Consider the following 18,741-nt stretch of genomic DNA (forward strand, 5'->3'; position numbering starts at 1 on the left):
TGGGAGGTCTGTAGCCCTAGGACCATGCATTACATTTTCTCAGACAATCTCAAAGTTTTTTTCAACCAGGTGAAGCAGAAATTTCCCCAGGGTTGTGAACGTGGTCGGCAGAGAAGAGTCCTTGGGCGGGGGACTTTGCCAGCATTAGCATCCAGCTTGGAAAACACCTGACATCTGCTAATTGTCCTGAGGTGTGTGTTTAAGTGGTGGAAGCAGATGCTTCTTGTAAGACGGATTTTTAAGCTTGGTGAGATCTGGGCAAAGTTTCACTCTGACTGTGTGTGTAGGCACCGCCACCATAGGAGCACACCATTCCGTAGATTCCTCCACCTTTGAGATGACTCCTCCATCAGTTACGTCTGCCATCCATTTCCTTCCAATTGCCTCATCTGACAGGGAGCCTAAGAATGCATGTCCTCATCGCTGTCATTATGGCAGTGGTTACACTCTGCCACATGCCTCCCTTGCTGGGTATTGTTGCAGGGAGTGTCTCCACATCTTTTGCATTGGGCTGGTTTCCCCTTCAGATTCCTCTCAGAACGGTCAGTGTCAGTCTCAAAACTAAACATTGTTACATGAAAAACAGCTAAAATGCTAAAGTGACTAACAGCCAAAATAGATCAAATAACTCAAATTTCCCTCTAACATTGCTAAAATTAAATTTAAGATGCAAAGAGCTCAATTTACAAAAATAACTAAAGTCAAAAATGTCTGATAATTGTTTTCTTCTCCATTTATTTAGTCATTATTTGTTAAAAGTTGTAAAAAAAAAAAAAACGAGTTTTTTAGTTATGATTCTATTTACAGTGCATTTTTTAATAACTCCACTGTAGTAACACTTGGATGAATCTGTGAATGCAGCACATTTTCTTCAATATTCATTAGAAAGAGAGAAAGGCTGCATAATGGGTTTAAGGCACAGAAGGCTCCTTTAATTTTAATGGAGGACTAAATCAACTGTATTATCCTGCAACATCCACGCACACACACACACACACACACACACACACACACACACACACACACACACACACACACACACACACACACACACACTGCATGCAGTGTGCTGGTGGTCATCCGGGACCACTAGCACATGCAGAAAATCTCCCTTTAAACCCGTTTCCCGGCCCTTCCTCCCGGTTCATCCCTCCGCTCCTCCCGGTAAAAACGTGACACACATCAGTTGTGTGACAGGTCACGTGACGGCCGTGGAGCGAGGGGCGGGGCCCGAGCAGGGGGGAGGGAGGAGGGGGAGGGGCTCAGAAACCGCGTCAAGCGTACCCGACTCAGACCGGAAGCTCTGCAAAGAGGCTTCAAAATAATAATAAGCAGCGCCATTGCTGCTTTTTTTCCCTTCATTGTTGAAGAGACAAGACGATATAGCAGCTGTGAGTCTTTACAAGAAGCACCAACTGAATGATCTCAACCCTGTGCAATTTATCACACTGCATTTTTCAATGTCCATCACTGTTCACTGTGTTCAATATGCATTATTCTGTGAAATAACAATATCCGGTAAATTTTCAATCAAAATCAACATTATAGTCACGGTCATTACATTGTTTTCAAGTTGATGTTGCTGTATTATTGTTATTTTAATTATCACTTATTGATGAGAAGGGTTTTCAGCCCTCCTGTTCTTCTTTCCACCTCTGCAGTCAGGTTTTAGTTCTTGTCATTCCGTCTTTTACTCTGAAGTTCGCCGCCGGAAGTGCCTGTCCGCATGCGTCTGTCTTGACGGCGGCTCGAGCCTGCTCGCCTGCATTCCTCCTCTCTCTAAAGCCTGGCTGATAGAGACAGAGAAAGAAAGAGAAGGAGGGGGAGAAAACACAGATTATTATTCACAACCGTGTTGGATTTTTATGGCGCTCGGAGCGGAGTCGCCGCGGACACATCCGGCCGCCGCGCGGACCCTCCGTCCATCCAGCCCCCGCTCCCCGGGACCCACAACACCGAGCAGAAAGGCGTGTTTTCCGCTTTAATTCCCCACAGTGACGCCGGGACTTGGCGTTGATGTGTGCGTGTAGGTCATCCATCGAAAAGCAGCTTTGGTGAGGCAGCCTGCAGCCTTTCCACGGAGGATATATCTCTCCCCCCTTTTTTTTTTTTAATGAGGATTTGCAAGATGGCTGATGACAGCTATCCCTAACAAGGACAGAAATGCGACGTCCCCTTTAAGATGGTATATTTTTATATTTTCTACTAGTCAGATACACACAGACGAGCCGCTTTTTGAAAAAAAAAGTAATGAGAGAAGAGGGGATTTGCAGCCTGTACCTGTGTGGGAAATGGAGAGGTGACGTCTGAGCTGATTTATTTAATCGAGATAAGGAAGTGGATAAATATGTTGTTGGCTAAAGGCTGAAGGCCACACGAAGACCAAAGTTTTTTTGTTTGTTTGTTTTGCTTTCTTTTTGTTTTTCGTTTTCTTTTTTTATAAGAAACGAAAACTGGGAGCAAACATCCTTTTGTGTGTGTGTTGTGTGAGTGTGTGTGTTGGGGGGAGATATTTGATAGATGAGTCGGAGGAGGAGTGGGGGGGAAGTAAAAGGTTCAACCAGCAGCCAACATTCCTGCGGATCCTTAAAAGCCTTTGTTTTGTGCGCAGGAGCCGGACTCGACCATTAAAACGATTAACTATGCAGTAAACAACCTCCCGATATGATGGCCCGGCTATGATTTGCTGTTTAATGAGATTATAAGGCCCTTTGTTGTCGACAGCGAGCTGGAGGAAAAGCCGAGGCCTTGTGTACAGATATGCGGAGCTGCGTGCCACATCCGAGGCTTCGCACACAGACGTCGCTTTTATGTGGAATTGAAGGGCTGGAGGCTCCCGTTTCATCCATCTGACCTGTAAAACAGCATTTCTACCCCCTCCAGTTTCCCCCTACGAGCTGTCGCTGCGTGTATGTATAATTAAAACCTGCTCGGCTCGGATACTTATTTATGATTCAGCGGACAAAAGCATCGCGCTGCGCCGGGATTATTTTTAAAGGGAATCAAGCGTCCTTGAGGTTCCTGATAGAAACAGATTCAGGTTTTTCCACAGCTCTCTCTCTCTCTCTCTCTCTTGCTGTGTGCGAATAGTAATCAGGGTGTGGACTCCAGGCAAGTCCCTTTCTCATGCTTTTCATGCTTGGTTTGTTGGTCTGAATTGGCCCACAGTCAATCATAATCCGAAGGGCACAAACGGATCAAGTGTCTTCTGCCCCCCCCTCCAATGTGCTCCACAGAGATTGATTCACCTAATGGCCGTGGAGGTAATTGTATAGATATTTAATTCTCTGTGCCTTGTTTGCATATCATGGTTTACCTGTAGCAGACAGGCTTTTTTGCTTCCTGTAGGCCTATAAACACACACACACCAACACACACGAGCTGTGAAGGCAGGCCCAGTGTGTGAGTGTCATTGAGAGGAAAAGGAAAGCACCCTTTACTGTAATCTGGATAACGTCAGCCCCTGCTGCGTGTGTTGAAATCACCAAGGTGTTGTCATCCTCGCCCGAAGCCTTCTCCGGTCAGTTTTCTGGAATTTGCCTTCATGCTGCAGTAATAAGCAATACTCATCGCCTGTCAGGGACACTTGTCTGACCTGGTCACAAGGGTTGGTAAAAACAGACGGATCTTTCTGGACGGCATCGGATCTGTTTTTATCTTTTTTTTTTTCCCCAAAAAAAACTCTCTCTGAGAGTGTCAGGTTTCCCGTGAGAGACTGAGAGAGAGGCCCGGAGGTCTGGACAACGTGGAAAACAGTTAGTGTATGCCTGCCTGCACCATGATGGCCTCTGACATGGTTGAGACGTGGAGGAACTGTTTCGAGGAGGAGCTCATCTGCCCCATCTGCCTGCACGTGTTCTCAGATCCCATCCAGCTGCCCTGCAAGCACAACTTCTGCCGGGGCTGCATCAGCGAGGCCTGGGCCAAAGACTCCTCGCTGGCCCGCTGCCCCGAGTGCAATCACGCTTACACCCAGAAGCCCAGCCTGGAGAAGAACCACAAACTGTCCAACATAGTGGAGAAGTACAACGCTCTGACGGTGGAAAAGGCCACCACGCCGGCGCTGCAGTGCATCCTGTGCCGCCGGGGCCCGCCGCTCCCCGCCGTCAAGGTGTGCCTGCGCTGCAATGCCCCGTGCTGCCAGTCCCACGTCCAGACGCACCTGCAGCAGCCGTGCTCGGCCCTGGGGCACCTGCTGGTGGAGGCGGAGGCGGTGAAGGCCTGGACCTGCCCGCAGCACGACGAGTACCGGCTGTATCACTGCGAGGCCGAGCAGACGGCGGTGTGCCAGTACTGCTGCTTCGCCCGCTGCCACCCCAGCCACGGCCACGCCGTCAGCGACGTGGAGCTGCGGCGCAACGACATCAGGGTGAGTCCTCTCCGCACCGACCACAACCCAACACAGACTCGCTCGTCAGCTTCGTGCTAAAGTCGTTCCAACGTCATGACAGATGTTAAAGTTCCTGCAAGTCGACGTGGAAGTGCCAGTCAATTAATTTAAAAGGAAACTATTGATTTGAACAGAGCAGGCAGAAATCAATGAGAGACTAAAACATTTTCTTCCTTTCTTGGTCTTGTGTTATCAAGAACAAGAAAGATAGCAAACCGAATATCTTCAGGTTCCTCAATCAAAACAAGACGTTCACAAACACGCTGGAGTCATTCACTGTCCACCTCAGTGCTTCTTGGAATGAATTTTTCCATTTAGAAGGGATCAATACACCGCGGATAAGTGTCTTCATAGCTGCATCACACAAACCGGCGAGGCCATTTTTCATCCCCCTCAAGCAAACATCAGCAGTGCTTAATGTGACGACGGACGTCTTCCCGTGCGCTTCATTGTCACCTTAAAGAATTCCAAATCGCTTCATCGAATCAAATTCCTACGTTTGGAGAGTGACTGCGCTTGTGGTGTTTGGAGTTTATCTTGCATTTCTTTCCAGTTGTGGTCGGTTCTCGCCTCCATTCTCATCTGTGGGAATGACAAACAATGCAGTGGAGGGTGGAACAATGAGGGGCCCTCAGTGGGCCTTATCTCCCCAGCACAGGTGCATCCGAGCTCAGGGATCGCCAGTTAGGAGGAGGAGGAGGAGGAGGAGGAGGAGGAGGAGGGGTGGGAATGGAGTCGAGGGAAAGCGGGATTAAAGTGATTCGTCACTTGATTCTTCGGTTATTTTATTTTGTTATTAACCTCGTCTCCTCTTGTTGAGGTGGCTGCCGGTCGGAGGAGAGGCGGGACTGGTTTACTGCGGACTCCCTCAGGCTGCTGCTCGCCCTGTCGGGGTGTCACCCCTGTACTTCCTGTCGGTTCTGCTATGACTCAGCTTTCTGTAATGGTTAATCAGTCGGTTCAGGAACGGGGACCTGGGCTGAATTTCAAAGCTGAAACAACTAAAAATCCCTCACTCTTTCAGCATTTTAGGTTAGTGGCAAGAATAACTCTCCCTCATTTTGAGGATCAACTTGTGAAACTCCAATAGAATAAACCACCAGTGAATAGTTTGCTCACATTTTACTGTTGATCAGGATGATGGCACCAAAGACAGTTTCAACTTAATGCACAATATATTGCTGATGTATTGTGATATCGTGATATGAGGATTTCGATCACAATGCATTTTTTTTTTTTTACAAAAGAACCAAAATAGATTACCTTTCCTTGCACTTGTGCTTTCATGCTTTAATTGACTGAACAAATTTCACGGTGCAGTGACAGTAATCGTATTATATGTTTATATTGATTGCAATACTTCGTGTTATTGCATAAGACATGCTAACATACAGCTGTATTTTTGCAGCCCTGTTATGAATAAAAAAAATACAAAACTTGTCACTTTTTGCACCTCAGAGACCATCTGCCACTTTTTATGCATTCAAACTGAAGATGCAGTGATGTTGAATAGGAAACGGTGTCCTGATTGGTTTCTATTTCAGTCACAACAAAACGATGTGCTCATTCAGTTTCAGTTGAATGTTATTTAAATACCACAAACTGACATTTATATTTACTGGTAACCGCCTTTAAATCCGTGGGATCAGTGAACAATAGTAAAGCTCGTTGGATGCTTTTAATCTGAAAAAAAAAAAAAAATCTATTATGTTTTTCTATTATATTCTCGCATCTGTCTTACATACTTAGAACATGGATGCTTGTTTTTTACACTTACAATGAATTTACTGCATTGTTATGTAAATAAAAACTTTTCTATAGGCTTATTTCTTTTTAATCACTACTTTTTTTTTTTGTTTTTGCAAAAAGAAAAGGGAAAAATCACACTGATAAAATGCTTTCCTCTGACTCCCATAAAGCCCCCTGGCCCGAAACCACTGAATTAAGCAACAAGCTATGGTAATTTAAGTTAAATTAAAAAGAGCAGAAGCCAGGGTTTTCTCAGTATCTTTCCCTTCAGAACCGTGTCTGAAAAACATCATAAACTGGATCTGATGGCAGAGCTGTAAACCGACCTCTCGGCTCAGACCTGCAAATGTTTTTTTTTTTTTTTTTAGGTGTTGTCCTCATGGTAGTGTCTACCCACACATCCTCCATGTTGGCTGTGATTACAGCGTGCAGGGTGGACCGTCGCCCACTCCCTCCCCTTTACACACACTCAACATGCCACTCTGCACTCCCCCGTTCTCTCCTCCCTCCTCCCTCCTCCTCCTCCTCCTCCTCCTCCCCCTCCTCCCTGCTGCTCTTCACCTTCATCACACCATCCACCAGCGGCCGCCCCCGGCCGGGCCCGACCTTCCCTCCGGCCCTGGTGGCTCTGATGGAAACGACACTGTGCTGAAATGACAGCTACAGACCCCTCCCCTCCCCTCCCCTCCCCTCCCCTAAAGGTATCCCATACATTTAGGCTCCTTCCACCCCCCCACCTTGATCAAGCATGGGCTACTTCCTCCCCCCACCCTCCTCCACCCCCTCAGCGTCTGCTCCAAGCAAACTCGATCAGTCAGCACAACCAGGTCACTGTCCTGGATCTAACCATGCCAGCAGTGTGTGTGTGTGTGTGTGTGTGTGTGAGAGAGATATCTAGGGCAGTGATTCCCAACCATGTGCCGCTGAGGCCCGAGAGTATGCAGGTTTTCATTCCTATCAGCCTCCGCAGCAGCTGATCACTAATGATAAAATCAGCTGCTGAGGACGAGAAGGGTGGTATGTGAACAAACCTTCAGCTGGAGGGAAAACAACTTATTCTGAGCAGCCGGGTGGTCCAGATAGGGCGGGGGTGGTGGGGGGGAGTCTGAGAATACATGTTGATTGTTGATGTTCAAGCTCCACAGAGAATGAATCCTCGTGATGTGCTGATTTCTCCTCATGAACCGACCTGACATCCCTGACTGCTACCAGATGGGTGTTCAGATAGCATGTTCTCGAGATTAATCTGTTTTATGATGGCGAATAGAACAGCAATCCCCTCAGTGTCCGTCGATAGTGCGTAGGTTGCAGTGCAAGTCGTAATGACTCAGTCGTTAGCTTGCAGGGCCACAAGTTGGCGCTGGCACATAAAAGCATGTGGAGAACAGTGGCGAGTACACGGACAGATGCCTGGGAGTCACACCGCTCTGGAGGCGGCCATTGTTGTTGTCCGTCTACTCAACGAGTGTGTTGGAAAACTGTTTACGAAGGCCGTGGTGCACATGCACAGCAGCGTTTCAGAAAAGTTTCATTTTCTTCCGTTTACATGGAAATGGGCAGTTTTCAGAAAGTTCCACCTTGGGAGCCTTTTTAAAGAAGTTTTCAGTGACTTCGAACACGGTCGTCCTATGAACTGACACCCAGAATGCAACAGTAGTTTTCACTTAAAAAAAAGGTTTTCGTGTAAACGGGGCTTGACTCTGCAGTGCAAGTGGTAATGACTCGGTGTGGAGACTTCAGAGAGAAAATAACATTTACTTCCAAGACCGACTTGGTTTTTAAATCATGACCTGAAGAGGGTAACACCAATCAACTAAACTCAACCAACTGTTCTCGGACTGTGGGAGGAAACCGAAGCACCTGTTGAAAACCCAACATGTAAATTTGAACTGGGGATAATCTCGCTGTAATGCTCGTGGGTAAACCGCTACGCAGCCTCAAACCCGTGGAGTCTTCTGAAACCAGATCCCACATGTGCGCCTTTCGTCCCGCCCACCGGTCCGTCCGGTCCAATCGGCCGTCAGCCTCGACAGCTCCGTAGTCACAGCGTCCGGTGACAAATGAAAACCCACCTGAGCTACGTTGTATCCGGACATACAGGAAGAACCGTCATCAGCTGAACGCGTCTGAGAACTCCATTAAAAGTGAATCGAGGATTGTTCATATTTCACGTGAAATTTTAATGATCAGAAGGATTATCAGATCTGTGCCAGTGTTCATCCTGCGGTCTGACTTGTCACTTTGGAGCTGCTTCCTGTGGCTTTTTTTTTTTTTTTTTTTTTTTTTTTTTAATTTCACCCCCCTCAATCTTGCCCCCGACTCTGAGCCGGATGTGAATCTCGGCTCGGCCGGAGCCTTCATCTGCTGTTGTTCACATGCCATCATCATCATCATCATCATCTCCAGAAATAACAAGTGCTGTTGCCACAACATTGCCACAGCTCACAGAGCAGCTTCCACTCTGTGAATGCTCCGGTCTTTTGGGTGGGGGGGATCGAGCGCAGCACAGAGGAGAGGAGGTGCACTATGGGGAGCTTTTCTCTCTCTCTCTCTCTCTCTCTCTCTCTGCCCATTTAGCTATCTCCGCTCGCTGCCCTCGGCTCCCCAACGTTAGCCCTCGCTCACTAATGCATACACAAAATAGCAGTGGGTTGCTATGACAGCACTCCCTCCCTCCCACCTCCCCCACAGGGATTGTGTGTTGGATGGAGACTAAATTAGCCAGCTCTCCGTGTCAGTATGGATACCACTATACCACTTTTTCACACACCGTGGACTTATGTTTGGGTGCTACGTGGCTTCATTAACACACACCGGAAAAACTGTGTCCCTCTACACAACCTGAGCCGAGATCAGTGATTCTGCCACAAAAGATCGATGCTTCGTTGCTATCAAACTAGCCTCGAAGTCGTACTATCAGGGTGAGTTTGGAAAAACGGGCTTCATGCAGCAGCTAAAGAGAAGATTTTAGGATATTTCAATGTTTTTTGCAACAGAAGGTTTCATTAAAATTGACGTTTTCTTCGCATATTGCACCACAACAAAGACGATGTTTAAATTTAAAGGTTGTTGTGACTCTATTTTACCCATAGTTCACTGTGTCCACTCACACTGGATGCTTCTCTTCAGTTGCTGACCTGCAGTCAAATCGACAATCACCACAAACCTTTTGAATAGTTTGCCTCTGTCTCGTCACTGCCGTTCATCTCTAAAAACCTCCGGTCGACTTAGCGCCTCCTCTAAAGCTGCTAGCGGCTTTAGCTGATCAGCTTCTCTGCCGAGAGATGGATGTCAAGCTTCATGTATCAGGTGTGATTGTGTCGGAGTAAGCACTGAGATCCGGTACCGGCACATGTCTCGATTCGCCCTCCATTCTGGGATTTCCCGTCGCTCACCGAGACTTTTGTTTATTTCTCTGTCTTGCAGCAAAACCTCTTGAGACAGCAGGAGCGTTTGGAGGAGCGAGTGCAGGAGATTGAAGAGCAGCTCTGCAAACTCGACTCTGACAAGTGTGTCGTGGAGGTAGGCGTTCCGTTTTAAAAGCTTCCCTCCATCCTGAAGCCTGGAGCGGATTGACACGTTACCCGTTTGACCGCAGGACCGGGTGTGTGAGCTGAAGGAGGAGGTGCGCCTGCAGTACCAGCGGATGCACCAGCTCCTGGAGGAGGACCTGGGCCGCACGCTGGAGGCCCTGGACCGGGCCCAGGCCCGGTTCTGCCAGGAGAACGCCGCCCAGGTTCTGGTCCTGGGGGAGCAGCGCCACGAGGCCCAGAAGCTGCTGAGCTCCATCAACACGGCCTTCGGTAAAGCCGAGGAGCTGAGCTTCATGAAAAACACCAAGCCGGTGAAAATCCTCACAGACAGGTGAGACGGCCTGGAACTCACGCTGGAGGAGGTTCTCCCTTCCAAGGTCGTGTGTTCACCTTGAACTTTGCGCGCCTGCAGGTCTCAGGCGTGCGTTGGCAGCAGCCTCCCGCCGTACAAAGTCGGGAATCTGAACTCCAAACTGTTCCTGTCGGAGATCTCCAAACGAGAGAAGAGCTTGAAGAGAACGCTCGAAGGTGAGCGCCGAACCCGCCGCCGTCCGGTCAGCGCCGTCGGGGTGTGTTTCTCTGTCACTGACCGCCGCTCTGTCCTCCCCCAGCTCCCCTCACGCCCCCCTCCAGCTTCCTGCAGTCTGTCCCCGCCTACCCCAGCGGGCAGAGCGCCGCCTCCGGAGCAGAGAAACGAAAACATTCCACCGCCTTCCCGGAGGGGAACGGGAACGCGGGAAAAACCGCCGCCCCGGGTTTCAAAGACTCGTCGTCCTCTTCCTCCTCTTCCTCCTCCTCCTCCTCCTCTTCATCTTCCTCCTCGTCGTTGGCCAAGCAGCCCTACCTGGGCTCCGGCTCCGCCCCCGGAGAGGGCCAGTCCTCCAATCAGCAGCCCCTCGGGCCGTGCGGCCCGCCCCACATCGGCGAGGGCGGCGGCACGGGCAGCGGCGGCGGCGGCTCGCTCTCCAACCACCACTCGGGCTCCGTGTTCGGCTCCTCGCACTTCCCGCCGGGCGGCAGCGGCTCGTCGCACTCCTCCCAGCAGGCCGTGCTGCCGCAGTACGGCGGCCGCAAGATCCTGGTGTGCACGATGGATAACTGCTACTGCTCCGGGGTGCCCTCGGTGTCGGGCCACCGCGGCCACCCGCCGTACCCGCGGTCGGGCTCCTTCCCCTGGGTCAGCGCGCAGGACTACCCCCCTCCGCCCGGCCTGGCCTCCGGGGGGCCGTCCATGCAGGGCCTGGCGGTGAGGGACTGGATCGACGCCTCACAGACACACAGACATGCGGATTTCTACGGGCTGTACGGGCAGCCCTCGACAAAGCACTACGTCACCAGTTAACAGAGCTGGTGCACAAACACACACACATACACACACATTCATATATAGACAGGCACTGAAATAGCACATCTCTACCGTCTTATTAACCGGAGAAACACACGATGCAGTTATAGTCCACATACCAGAAAATAAATGTTTATATGCGCACACACACACACACACACACACACACACACACACACACACACAGATCTAGTACATGTACACATTCGGGGGCAGGGTCGATCTCCTCGTGTTTTCATTTTCCACCCGTTCTTTACTTTCGCTCAGTGTTTCATGTAGTGTATTATACGTAAAATGCGTAGACGGCCGGACGGTCACCGTGGCTCGGCTCGGCTCAGCATTTCCACTCAGAAGGACGAGAGCGGCCTGAACAGAAGAGGGTGAGGTGCATCTTATTATTTATAGAGTAGGAGGCAGATTGATAGAATATACCTTTTTTTTTTTTTTTTTTTTTGTCCTCATGCTTCTTCAAGGCTTGCTCTCGCTAAAAGGGAAAAACTGGATAAAACCATGAAGTGTTTCTCTGATATAATCACACCCTTCAGTTGTTCGGAGGTCGATTGCCTTATGTCAGCGTCACGTTTTCTCCTCTGCATAGCCCACTTTGTTTGATCTGAACGAGGGCCGCAGTCCTCCCGGTTTGTCTCCGTTATTATTCCTTCATGGCAATTCTTCCTTTCTTTGCTGAGTTCAGGGACGGATCATACAGCTTGAACACAAAAAAAAAAAAAAAAAAAAAACGCTCTTCCATGGAACTCCCACAATGCACTTGTGGACGCCTTGCTATGCCCGGACTACCGATGCTGACCCACAGAGGGACAATAGAGCTGCGTCCAGGGGGCCAGTCGATGCTTCTCCTCCCCTCCGCCTCGCAGCATTTCTGAGAGTTTTTTTTTTTTTTTTTTTTTTTTTTTTCCTCCCTCTACAGAGGAACCGAGAATCTCACTAAAGACGGTTTCCGTTTAGTTTCGGACTTTGTGCTGTTTGGTACACGTGACGGTTTCACGCTCGTCAGCAGAGACTCTTGATTGCCGGAGAGAAGAAAAACAAAAAAACAAGACTGGATAGACCAAACCAATCAAGCATCTGGATGATCTGAGGATGCTGTAATTGTACTTCCTGCAGGGCAACGATGTCACTTCCTCAATAAGCACACGAGCTCTTGGCTTCCTGTCGGCGGCTGAAAGCACGCAAGGAAGAGAGGTTTTTTTTTTTTCTTTTTCTTGTTTTTTAAGAAAAAGCTACTCAAAAGGAGAACAATGGGGCAAATGAAAACTGAATGCTGTTTCGAAACGAGTTTGTGAAAGTAAAAAAAAAAAAAAAAAAAGAGCGGGAGGAACTTTTTTCATGAACTTTTTCTAAAAGAACGAGACCGGACTGCGAGATGTAAGCAATGGTTCATCATCCTAAAAAGGAGCTGTTACAACAGCCACCATTAAAAAAAAAAAAAAAAAAAACAACAACAAAACAAGAAAAAAAAGAGGAAAAGTATCTTTTTTTGTAAATATTTTGTGAAATGGAAAAATTACCGACATGAATTTGGAGAAGGGTTCCAAATAAACAATTTAAACCGGTCTCTGCTCTCAGCTTTGTGTGTGTGTGTGTGTTGTGTGTGTGTGTTGTGTGTATAAAATCCGGCGATCGAATGAGAAGTCGGGGAATTAAGTGACCCGGGTCACGGTGACAACAGGAGGGAGCAAGGTCGTTCGAAAACGGCTGAAACAAAACTCAGAAATTCACACAGTTTGAACTGGGGAGTGTGTGTGTGTGTGTGTGTGTGTGTGTGTGTGTGGGGGCGGTGGCCTGCAGAGAGAAAACAGGATGCGGAGAGCGAGTCTTGAGATGACTTGTCAGCCGGGGGAGACAAAGTGTGTTTTGTGTGTGTGTGTGTGTGTGTGTGTGTGTGTGTGTTCCCCTCGGTCCGATTGAGGCGTTGCGTTACTGCTTCGAGCCTCGGTCGCCGCCTCAGTGACGCGGCGTGGAGGTAGAGCGCCGCCACACCTCGTGAAAAGACGCTTCCTCTTTACGTTTCACTCGCTTTCATATTGACTCTCCTCTCCTCTCACTGCCCACCTCCTCTCCTTCCTGCACCGTTTCTCTAAACGCCTTCGCATCTCTGATTGTGACTCTCACGGCGAGATCACATTTTCCACCACGCTCTGCTGTTGGGGGGGGGGTTAAATGTGAAAGACTCCCAAACTAGGAACGTCCCGGGTGTGTGTGAGAGGAGAAGGAGACGGAACAATGGAAATCTTTGTGAGACGAGAAGAAGAGGCCGTTTGCGAGCCTCCGAGGGCCTCCGAGTCCGTCCCATAGAACGCCAGAATATAAAGCAGGCAGCAGACTGTCCCTGCAGCAGGAACACGGTGTTTGACATGAAGCGCCGCTAAACCCAGTCTTCTGGGCCTTTGTTTATGACGTGAGAGGAACTCGGTGTGGGATAATAAGCCTGGACATGACACACACACACACACACACACACACACACACACACACACACACACACACACACACACACACACAGCTTCAGAATGACATTTCCAGCTGTAACAAACACACTCCATGTTGAAATCCTGTGGAAGTTTTATCAGAGTTGGAAGAAAGACTTGAGATAAACCAGTAAAACAATAAACACGTCAGGGTTTATGTATCAGTCGTAATTATTCTGGAATATTTAGGTAAATATAGCTCATAGAACAAGAAATACTCGAAATTTAGACAGATACTTGAGCCGAAAAACGCTTGATTCAACTCCTTTATGTCAGAAATAGGTGCAAAAAACAGACTTTGAAATCGAAAATCTTAATCCCAGACTGTGATCGAACGATATCTGAAGACTTTAAAGTTAGAATGAACACTGTTATGTGTCAATTTATGTAAATAAAAGCCTGTGGGAAGAATTTAACTGAACAAAGTGACACAAAATTCATCATTTCTAACACACAACATCAATAAACTGGATCGATTTCATTCTGGATTTATGTAAAAATATCATTATTGGCAAAATAAACAGATAAATTGACAGATGCATATGACTTTCTAGAAGAATTGCGATAATGCTTGAACACTGACACTTGATTTCTTCCTATATTTTTTATAATTAAATGCATCAACCCACCATGCTTTAACCCAAAGGCCTCCCGGTGGTCACAGCGCCGCCTGCCTGACATTCCGGTCTGTCACAACAAACCACATCTGATTTAAGATTGCAGCTTTTATTCAGAAACTTGATTAAGACACAGATGGAAATCACGCGTCCTCTAACTAACAGGAGCTCTGCAGATCTGCATTAATAAGCTGAATACTCTGAGTAACACCCACTGATTAAGTCCAGCTCCTTCCTGCTTATATAACTTAACCCCATTTAACATTTTCCAGTAGGTTTTCTTAACTGTAGTTTTAGTTGACTATGGATTCTAAGAATTACTCTTGAAAAATGAGTAAATCTAAAGCCAACTTCAACGATACCTTCTGAGAAACCTGTTTCCTTTGAGATTTTTCCAAATTACTTCCAGTTTTGGCCCGCGGGCCGCGTGTTTGATACCCCTGGACTTCCTTGAATGGTGGCTTTGTTTTTTCCGGGGATTTGATCTGTCAGCGAAGTACCTTCTGCCATCCTCAGCTGGGACGTCTGAGAGTTTACGCACCGTAGTTATAACATTAATACCCACCTCCGCCCTCCAGCTGCTTTCGAACACAGAAGCTCGTCTGCTGTCATGAGCAGCTGACTCCAGCTGGTTGTGTGACCACGAGGGCCTGAAAACATTTTGTGTTGGTGCATCCACTTCTCCCCTCTCCAAAAAAAAAAAAATAAATAAATATCTTCCTCTGCTCATCTTTTTTATTCACATACAGTATCTTCAGTTCTGGACAAGATTACATTCAAGAATATCAAAAGGAAATGCCGAAATGCAGAAATGCGTGGGGACGTACAGTACGTATACCTCTGTTAAAAATCTGCCAGCATATATTAGATATGCAGACATTATAGACTACACGGTACAGCTGGGTAACAAATACTCCATAACATGTGCATAACTCAACATATGAACGCAGGGCCGAGCTATTTACAGTCCGTCGAAATGTGTAGCCACTTGATCTTGCTTGTTTTCTTTACATATTCACACGTGTGTAGTGGAGTGGAGTGTAGTGTCGTCTTTTAGCAGGGGAGAGCTGGAGCCGTTCTCCAGCAACGTCCTAGAAATCACACACAAGCTGTTTTTTTAAAAGCACTTCTACACTCTAAGTTCACCACCATAAATAAAACAATTACAAAAATATACCTCACTTCAAACAGAGCCATAGCAGGAAAAGCGCTTACAGCCATCGTGGAATGGTTAAAGAGAGAGAGAGAGAAAGGGAAAAAAAAAAAAAAGGAGTAAAAACAACAGATGAGAGGGAGTCCAGAGATGGAGGTTTGGTTTCTGGCGGACGTGTCGGGATTTTAGTGGCGACTGCAGTTTTAACGGGAATGTCTGAGGTCGCGATGAGCTGCAGACGGAGGCCGTGATTGGGCGGGACGGCGACGCTGACGTGGGGCGTGTGGCGGGGAGGGGTTGATTTCCTGGCATGGCTTCCCTCTGAAGGCGAGCGGCCGGGGTCGGCGCGGGCCGATGTGTCGATGTTAGCAAACGGAATGAAGGGGGTTAAAAGAGAAATAAAATCATGAAAAAAAAAAGTCCAAGTCCACGTTGGATTTAGTAGTGTGTACATTCACAGGCTTATCCCATCGTACTAAGGCTCAGGAGGGTGCGGTGTGTGTCAGTGTGTGCGTGTGTGTGTGTACTGCTGCTGCTGCTGCTGCTCCTCCTGAGATGCAGAAGACTGGAAGCGGAGCTACTTTTTCTTGGAGTTGACGCTCTTGCAGACCCAGTTCATGCCCTCCTGGTGTGGATTAAAGAGGAACGCAGTGAGGTCAGGGGTCAGCGGAGAGCGGACGGGGACGGCGGCGCTCGGCTCGCCCGCTCACCTGGATGCCCTCGCCCGTCAGGGCGGAGCAGGACTGGATCTGCCACATGCGGTCCCGGATGGTGTGCAGGTTGAGGCCCTCGGCGATCTCGGAGGCCGGGGCGGCGGTCAGCAGGTCCTGTTTGTTTGCAAAGACCAGCACAGGAACGCCGCTCAGCTTCTCCTCGTCCAGCAGCTCGGCCAGCTCCTGCAGCGCAAACACACATCAAAAACATTCACACGGGAACAAAGAGACTCCGCTAACACCTTAATAAAAAAAAAACAAACAAAGCTGTGAAACTTCAAAGAGGAAACTTCTGTATTTTTCTAATAATAAAACCAAACTTTACACTTTCACAACCTTTAAAAAAGTGTTCTTGTTGTCTGCTATGAACTTCTTTGTAAACTAAAAACAGATCTGATGGTTTAATAAATCCACAAATCCCCACGGAGCATCACATTCAAGTGTCAGAGCATCAGAACATAATGTTTTATTTAGTTTATGAATCATTATTCTGAATACAGTAGATATACAGTATTCAGATCAGCAGAATCATAACACAATTCCTTATAAACACTGAGGAAAATGATTGCATTGATCACAAAAAAAGGCAATCTAACATCGGACCGCATGTCTGAATTAAATGTTGATGTGTTTGATTAGGATTTTAGCGAACAAAAAGACAAATTGTGACGATAAAATGGCATTGCATACATCCCCGGCATTACATGTGTGCTGCACCTACCTGACCCGTTTCCTCAAACCTTTTCCTGTCGGCGCTGTCGATGACATAAATCTGAAAACAAGGGGACAGTTTTATTTTTAATTACCTGCACAAACACACCTGAGAGTGTCAGCTTTTGATATATGAATTGATTAAACGGGGAATCAAACAATGAGAATTTCAAGCACTCATAATCACCTTGAGCCAAAATAATCTGACTTGATCTTATGAAGACAAATCTATTTGTCTTAAAGTATCACTGGTTGAAGTTGTGATATTTTAGAATGCTTCTCAGACTTTGGAAACAGTTTCTCAAAGTTTAATAACCAAATTGTGATTATTTGAGATTTTGACAGTCAACAGAGATAATAATAATAAGGAACAAAACCATCAAAAAGATTTCGTTGAGGACAAGCAGATTTACTTTGCTATCTTAAACATCGACTCACCAGAACATCAGTGTTTTCAAAGTAGTTTCTCCAGTACGGCCGGATCTTCCTCTGACCTCCAATGTCCCAAACATTTAGTTTAAATCCCTGAGACTGGACACTCTTTATGTTGAAGCCCTTGAATAAACAGAAAGAAAAATCAAGACTGGCTAAATAACAGCAGTAAATCTTGCTCCTGTAAGCAGAGACATTCATTCTTGGTCCACCACTTTTGTGTAAACCCTGTGTCAATAACCTTACATTCTCTTTGTCTACTCATCATCATCATACACAGGTTAGGTTGTAAATACTGGAGGCTTCATTAAAGTGTGTTTTCTTTTTAACCTGAGAGTGTGTCTCACCTGTGTGGGGGTGATGTGGCTGATGTCTTCAGATGCCAGCTGTTTGAGCAGGGTGGTCTTCCCTCCGTTGTCCAGACCCAGCAGCAGTATCCTCACCTCCTGGTCCGGTGTGCTCTTTAGCTTACGCAGGATGGACAGCAATCCCTGAGAGGCGACGGGAGAAACGTCGGTGTGGGGTTTCTTTACGCGAGGGGCCGGGGGATCACTGCACTTCTCCATCATCGTACAAACTCGTCTCTAAGCATCGCACTCAGACTCCTCACTACCAGGCCGTGCAAGTGCATCTCCACTGCTCCATCGTGGGCTCCCGTGAGGATGAAACAGCGCTTCCACGACGATAACGGGCCACGGGGGCACAAGCGGGTATCGTCAACAGCGAGTCGCATCGTTTTGTTTGTTTCATTACAAGACTTTTTAAGTTCTGTCAGTTTACGGGAGCTAGGCATTGCTAAGATGCTAAGCTAATCTCCCCGATGACTGAACGAAGCAACAAGGCAGCTTTTTGTGTTTTATTCTCGGGTTATTGGAATCGAGATTTCTAAAACTGTAGATGAATACGAGCTGTGGTTGGAAATGGGATTATAACGCAGGTGTTGGTTAATAATTGTTAGTTATAAGTTAATTAGTGCGATAAATAACACTCACCATCTTGTTGCCTTCTCTCTTGGAGACGCCGCCGAGGGTTACTAAGGGGGGTGACGTCAGACGCACAGTTACGCACAACACTCCGACTCATGCTGCGTTCTCGTAACTGTCAATAAAATGGGAAGAATCAGCATCAATTGCTGGCTCGAGATAATTTTGATGTTCTTTTGAAGACTTTGCGGTTTTTGCCTCTTTTATCTTGTGACTGTGTAACTGAGCAGATCAAGCAGGTACAAGCACAGCTGTCCAAAGTGATAAGATGACCCATAAGAAGTAAATCACCGACAAAGAGGGGCACACGTATGCTAGACTCAAATAGGAAAATGTAGAACAAGCACATGCAGAAGGATAGCAACACGATATTAAAAAAACGAGCGCGAGTATAACGCAGGCAGGACGTGCAATGATCGTGATTACATAACAACATCCACAAAAACTATTGCAAAAGTTGCAAAAGTCCCATGCTGAATCACAAAACAAAGACCAAAACATGCATACGAAGAATATTACACATTACCGCAAAGAGACAAATAATATACAAAGACTCAAAAACATTCACAAAAAGATGTAAACTCACAACCAAGACACAAAATCAACACACGGCATGAAAAGTGAAA

At 47.3% G+C, this 18,741-nt stretch overlaps 2 protein-coding genes across 3 annotated transcripts; one reads left to right on the forward strand and one right to left on the reverse strand.

Moving 5' to 3' along the window:
• Positions 1 to 1,775: 1,775 nt before the first annotated feature.
• On the forward strand, positions 1,776 to 13,523 carry trim8b (tripartite motif containing 8b). Of its 2 annotated transcripts, XM_030098511.1 has the most exons (6): positions 1,776 to 4,369; positions 9,566 to 9,661; positions 9,738 to 10,003; positions 10,085 to 10,200; positions 10,284 to 11,028; positions 13,476 to 13,523. In XM_030098511.1, the coding sequence occupies exons 1-5, from the start codon at positions 3,764 to 3,766 to the stop codon at positions 11,012 to 11,014; spliced, it is 1,815 nt and encodes a 604-aa protein (XP_029954371.1). In that variant the 5' UTR covers positions 1,776 to 3,763; the 3' UTR covers positions 11,015 to 11,028; positions 13,476 to 13,523. The 2 variants fall into 2 exon arrangements, with proteins under 2 accessions (XP_029954371.1, XP_029954370.1); XM_030098510.1 differs by lacking the exon at positions 13,476 to 13,523 and having other exon boundaries at positions 10,284 to 12,421.
• A 1,331-nt stretch (positions 13,524 to 14,854) lies between these two features.
• On the reverse strand, positions 14,855 to 18,222 carry arl3b (ADP ribosylation factor like GTPase 3b). Its single transcript, XM_030098519.1, has 6 exons — positions 18,125 to 18,222; positions 17,480 to 17,623; positions 17,139 to 17,255; positions 16,711 to 16,761; positions 15,987 to 16,172; positions 14,855 to 15,901 (listed from the first exon to the last, which is right to left on the reverse strand). Exons 1-6 carry the CDS (start codon positions 18,125 to 18,127, stop codon positions 15,854 to 15,856), a joined length of 549 nt encoding a protein of 182 aa, XP_029954379.1. The 5' UTR covers positions 18,128 to 18,222; the 3' UTR covers positions 14,855 to 15,853.
• Positions 18,223 to 18,741: the final 519 nt, after the last annotated feature.

This window comes from Salarias fasciatus, chromosome 8 (assembly GCF_902148845.1).
Source record: "Salarias fasciatus chromosome 8, fSalaFa1.1, whole genome shotgun sequence".
NCBI classification, from domain to species: domain Eukaryota; kingdom Metazoa; phylum Chordata; class Actinopteri; order Blenniiformes; family Blenniidae; genus Salarias; species Salarias fasciatus.

Excerpts from the sequence above, each read along its gene's own strand:
- arl3b (XM_030098519.1), bottom strand. Across the intron at positions 17,256-17,479 it reads GCCACATCACCCCCACACAG|GGCTTCAACATAAAGAGTGT; the intron begins GTGAGACACACT and ends TGTTTATTCAAG. Across the intron at positions 16,173-16,710 it reads GGTTTGAGGAAACGGGTCAG|GAGCTGGCCGAGCTGCTGGA; the intron begins GTAGGTGCAGCA and ends TTTGCGCTGCAG.
- trim8b (XM_030098511.1), top strand. The coding sequence starts at position 3,764 with ATGCCTGCCTGCACCATGATGGCCTCTGACATGGTTGAGACGTGGAGG. Across the intron at positions 9,662-9,737 it reads CTGACAAGTGTGTCGTGGAG|GACCGGGTGTGTGAGCTGAA; the intron begins GTAGGCGTTCCG and ends GTTTGACCGCAG. Across the intron at positions 10,004-10,084 it reads GTGAAAATCCTCACAGACAG|GTCTCAGGCGTGCGTTGGCA; the intron begins GTGAGACGGCCT and ends GCGCGCCTGCAG.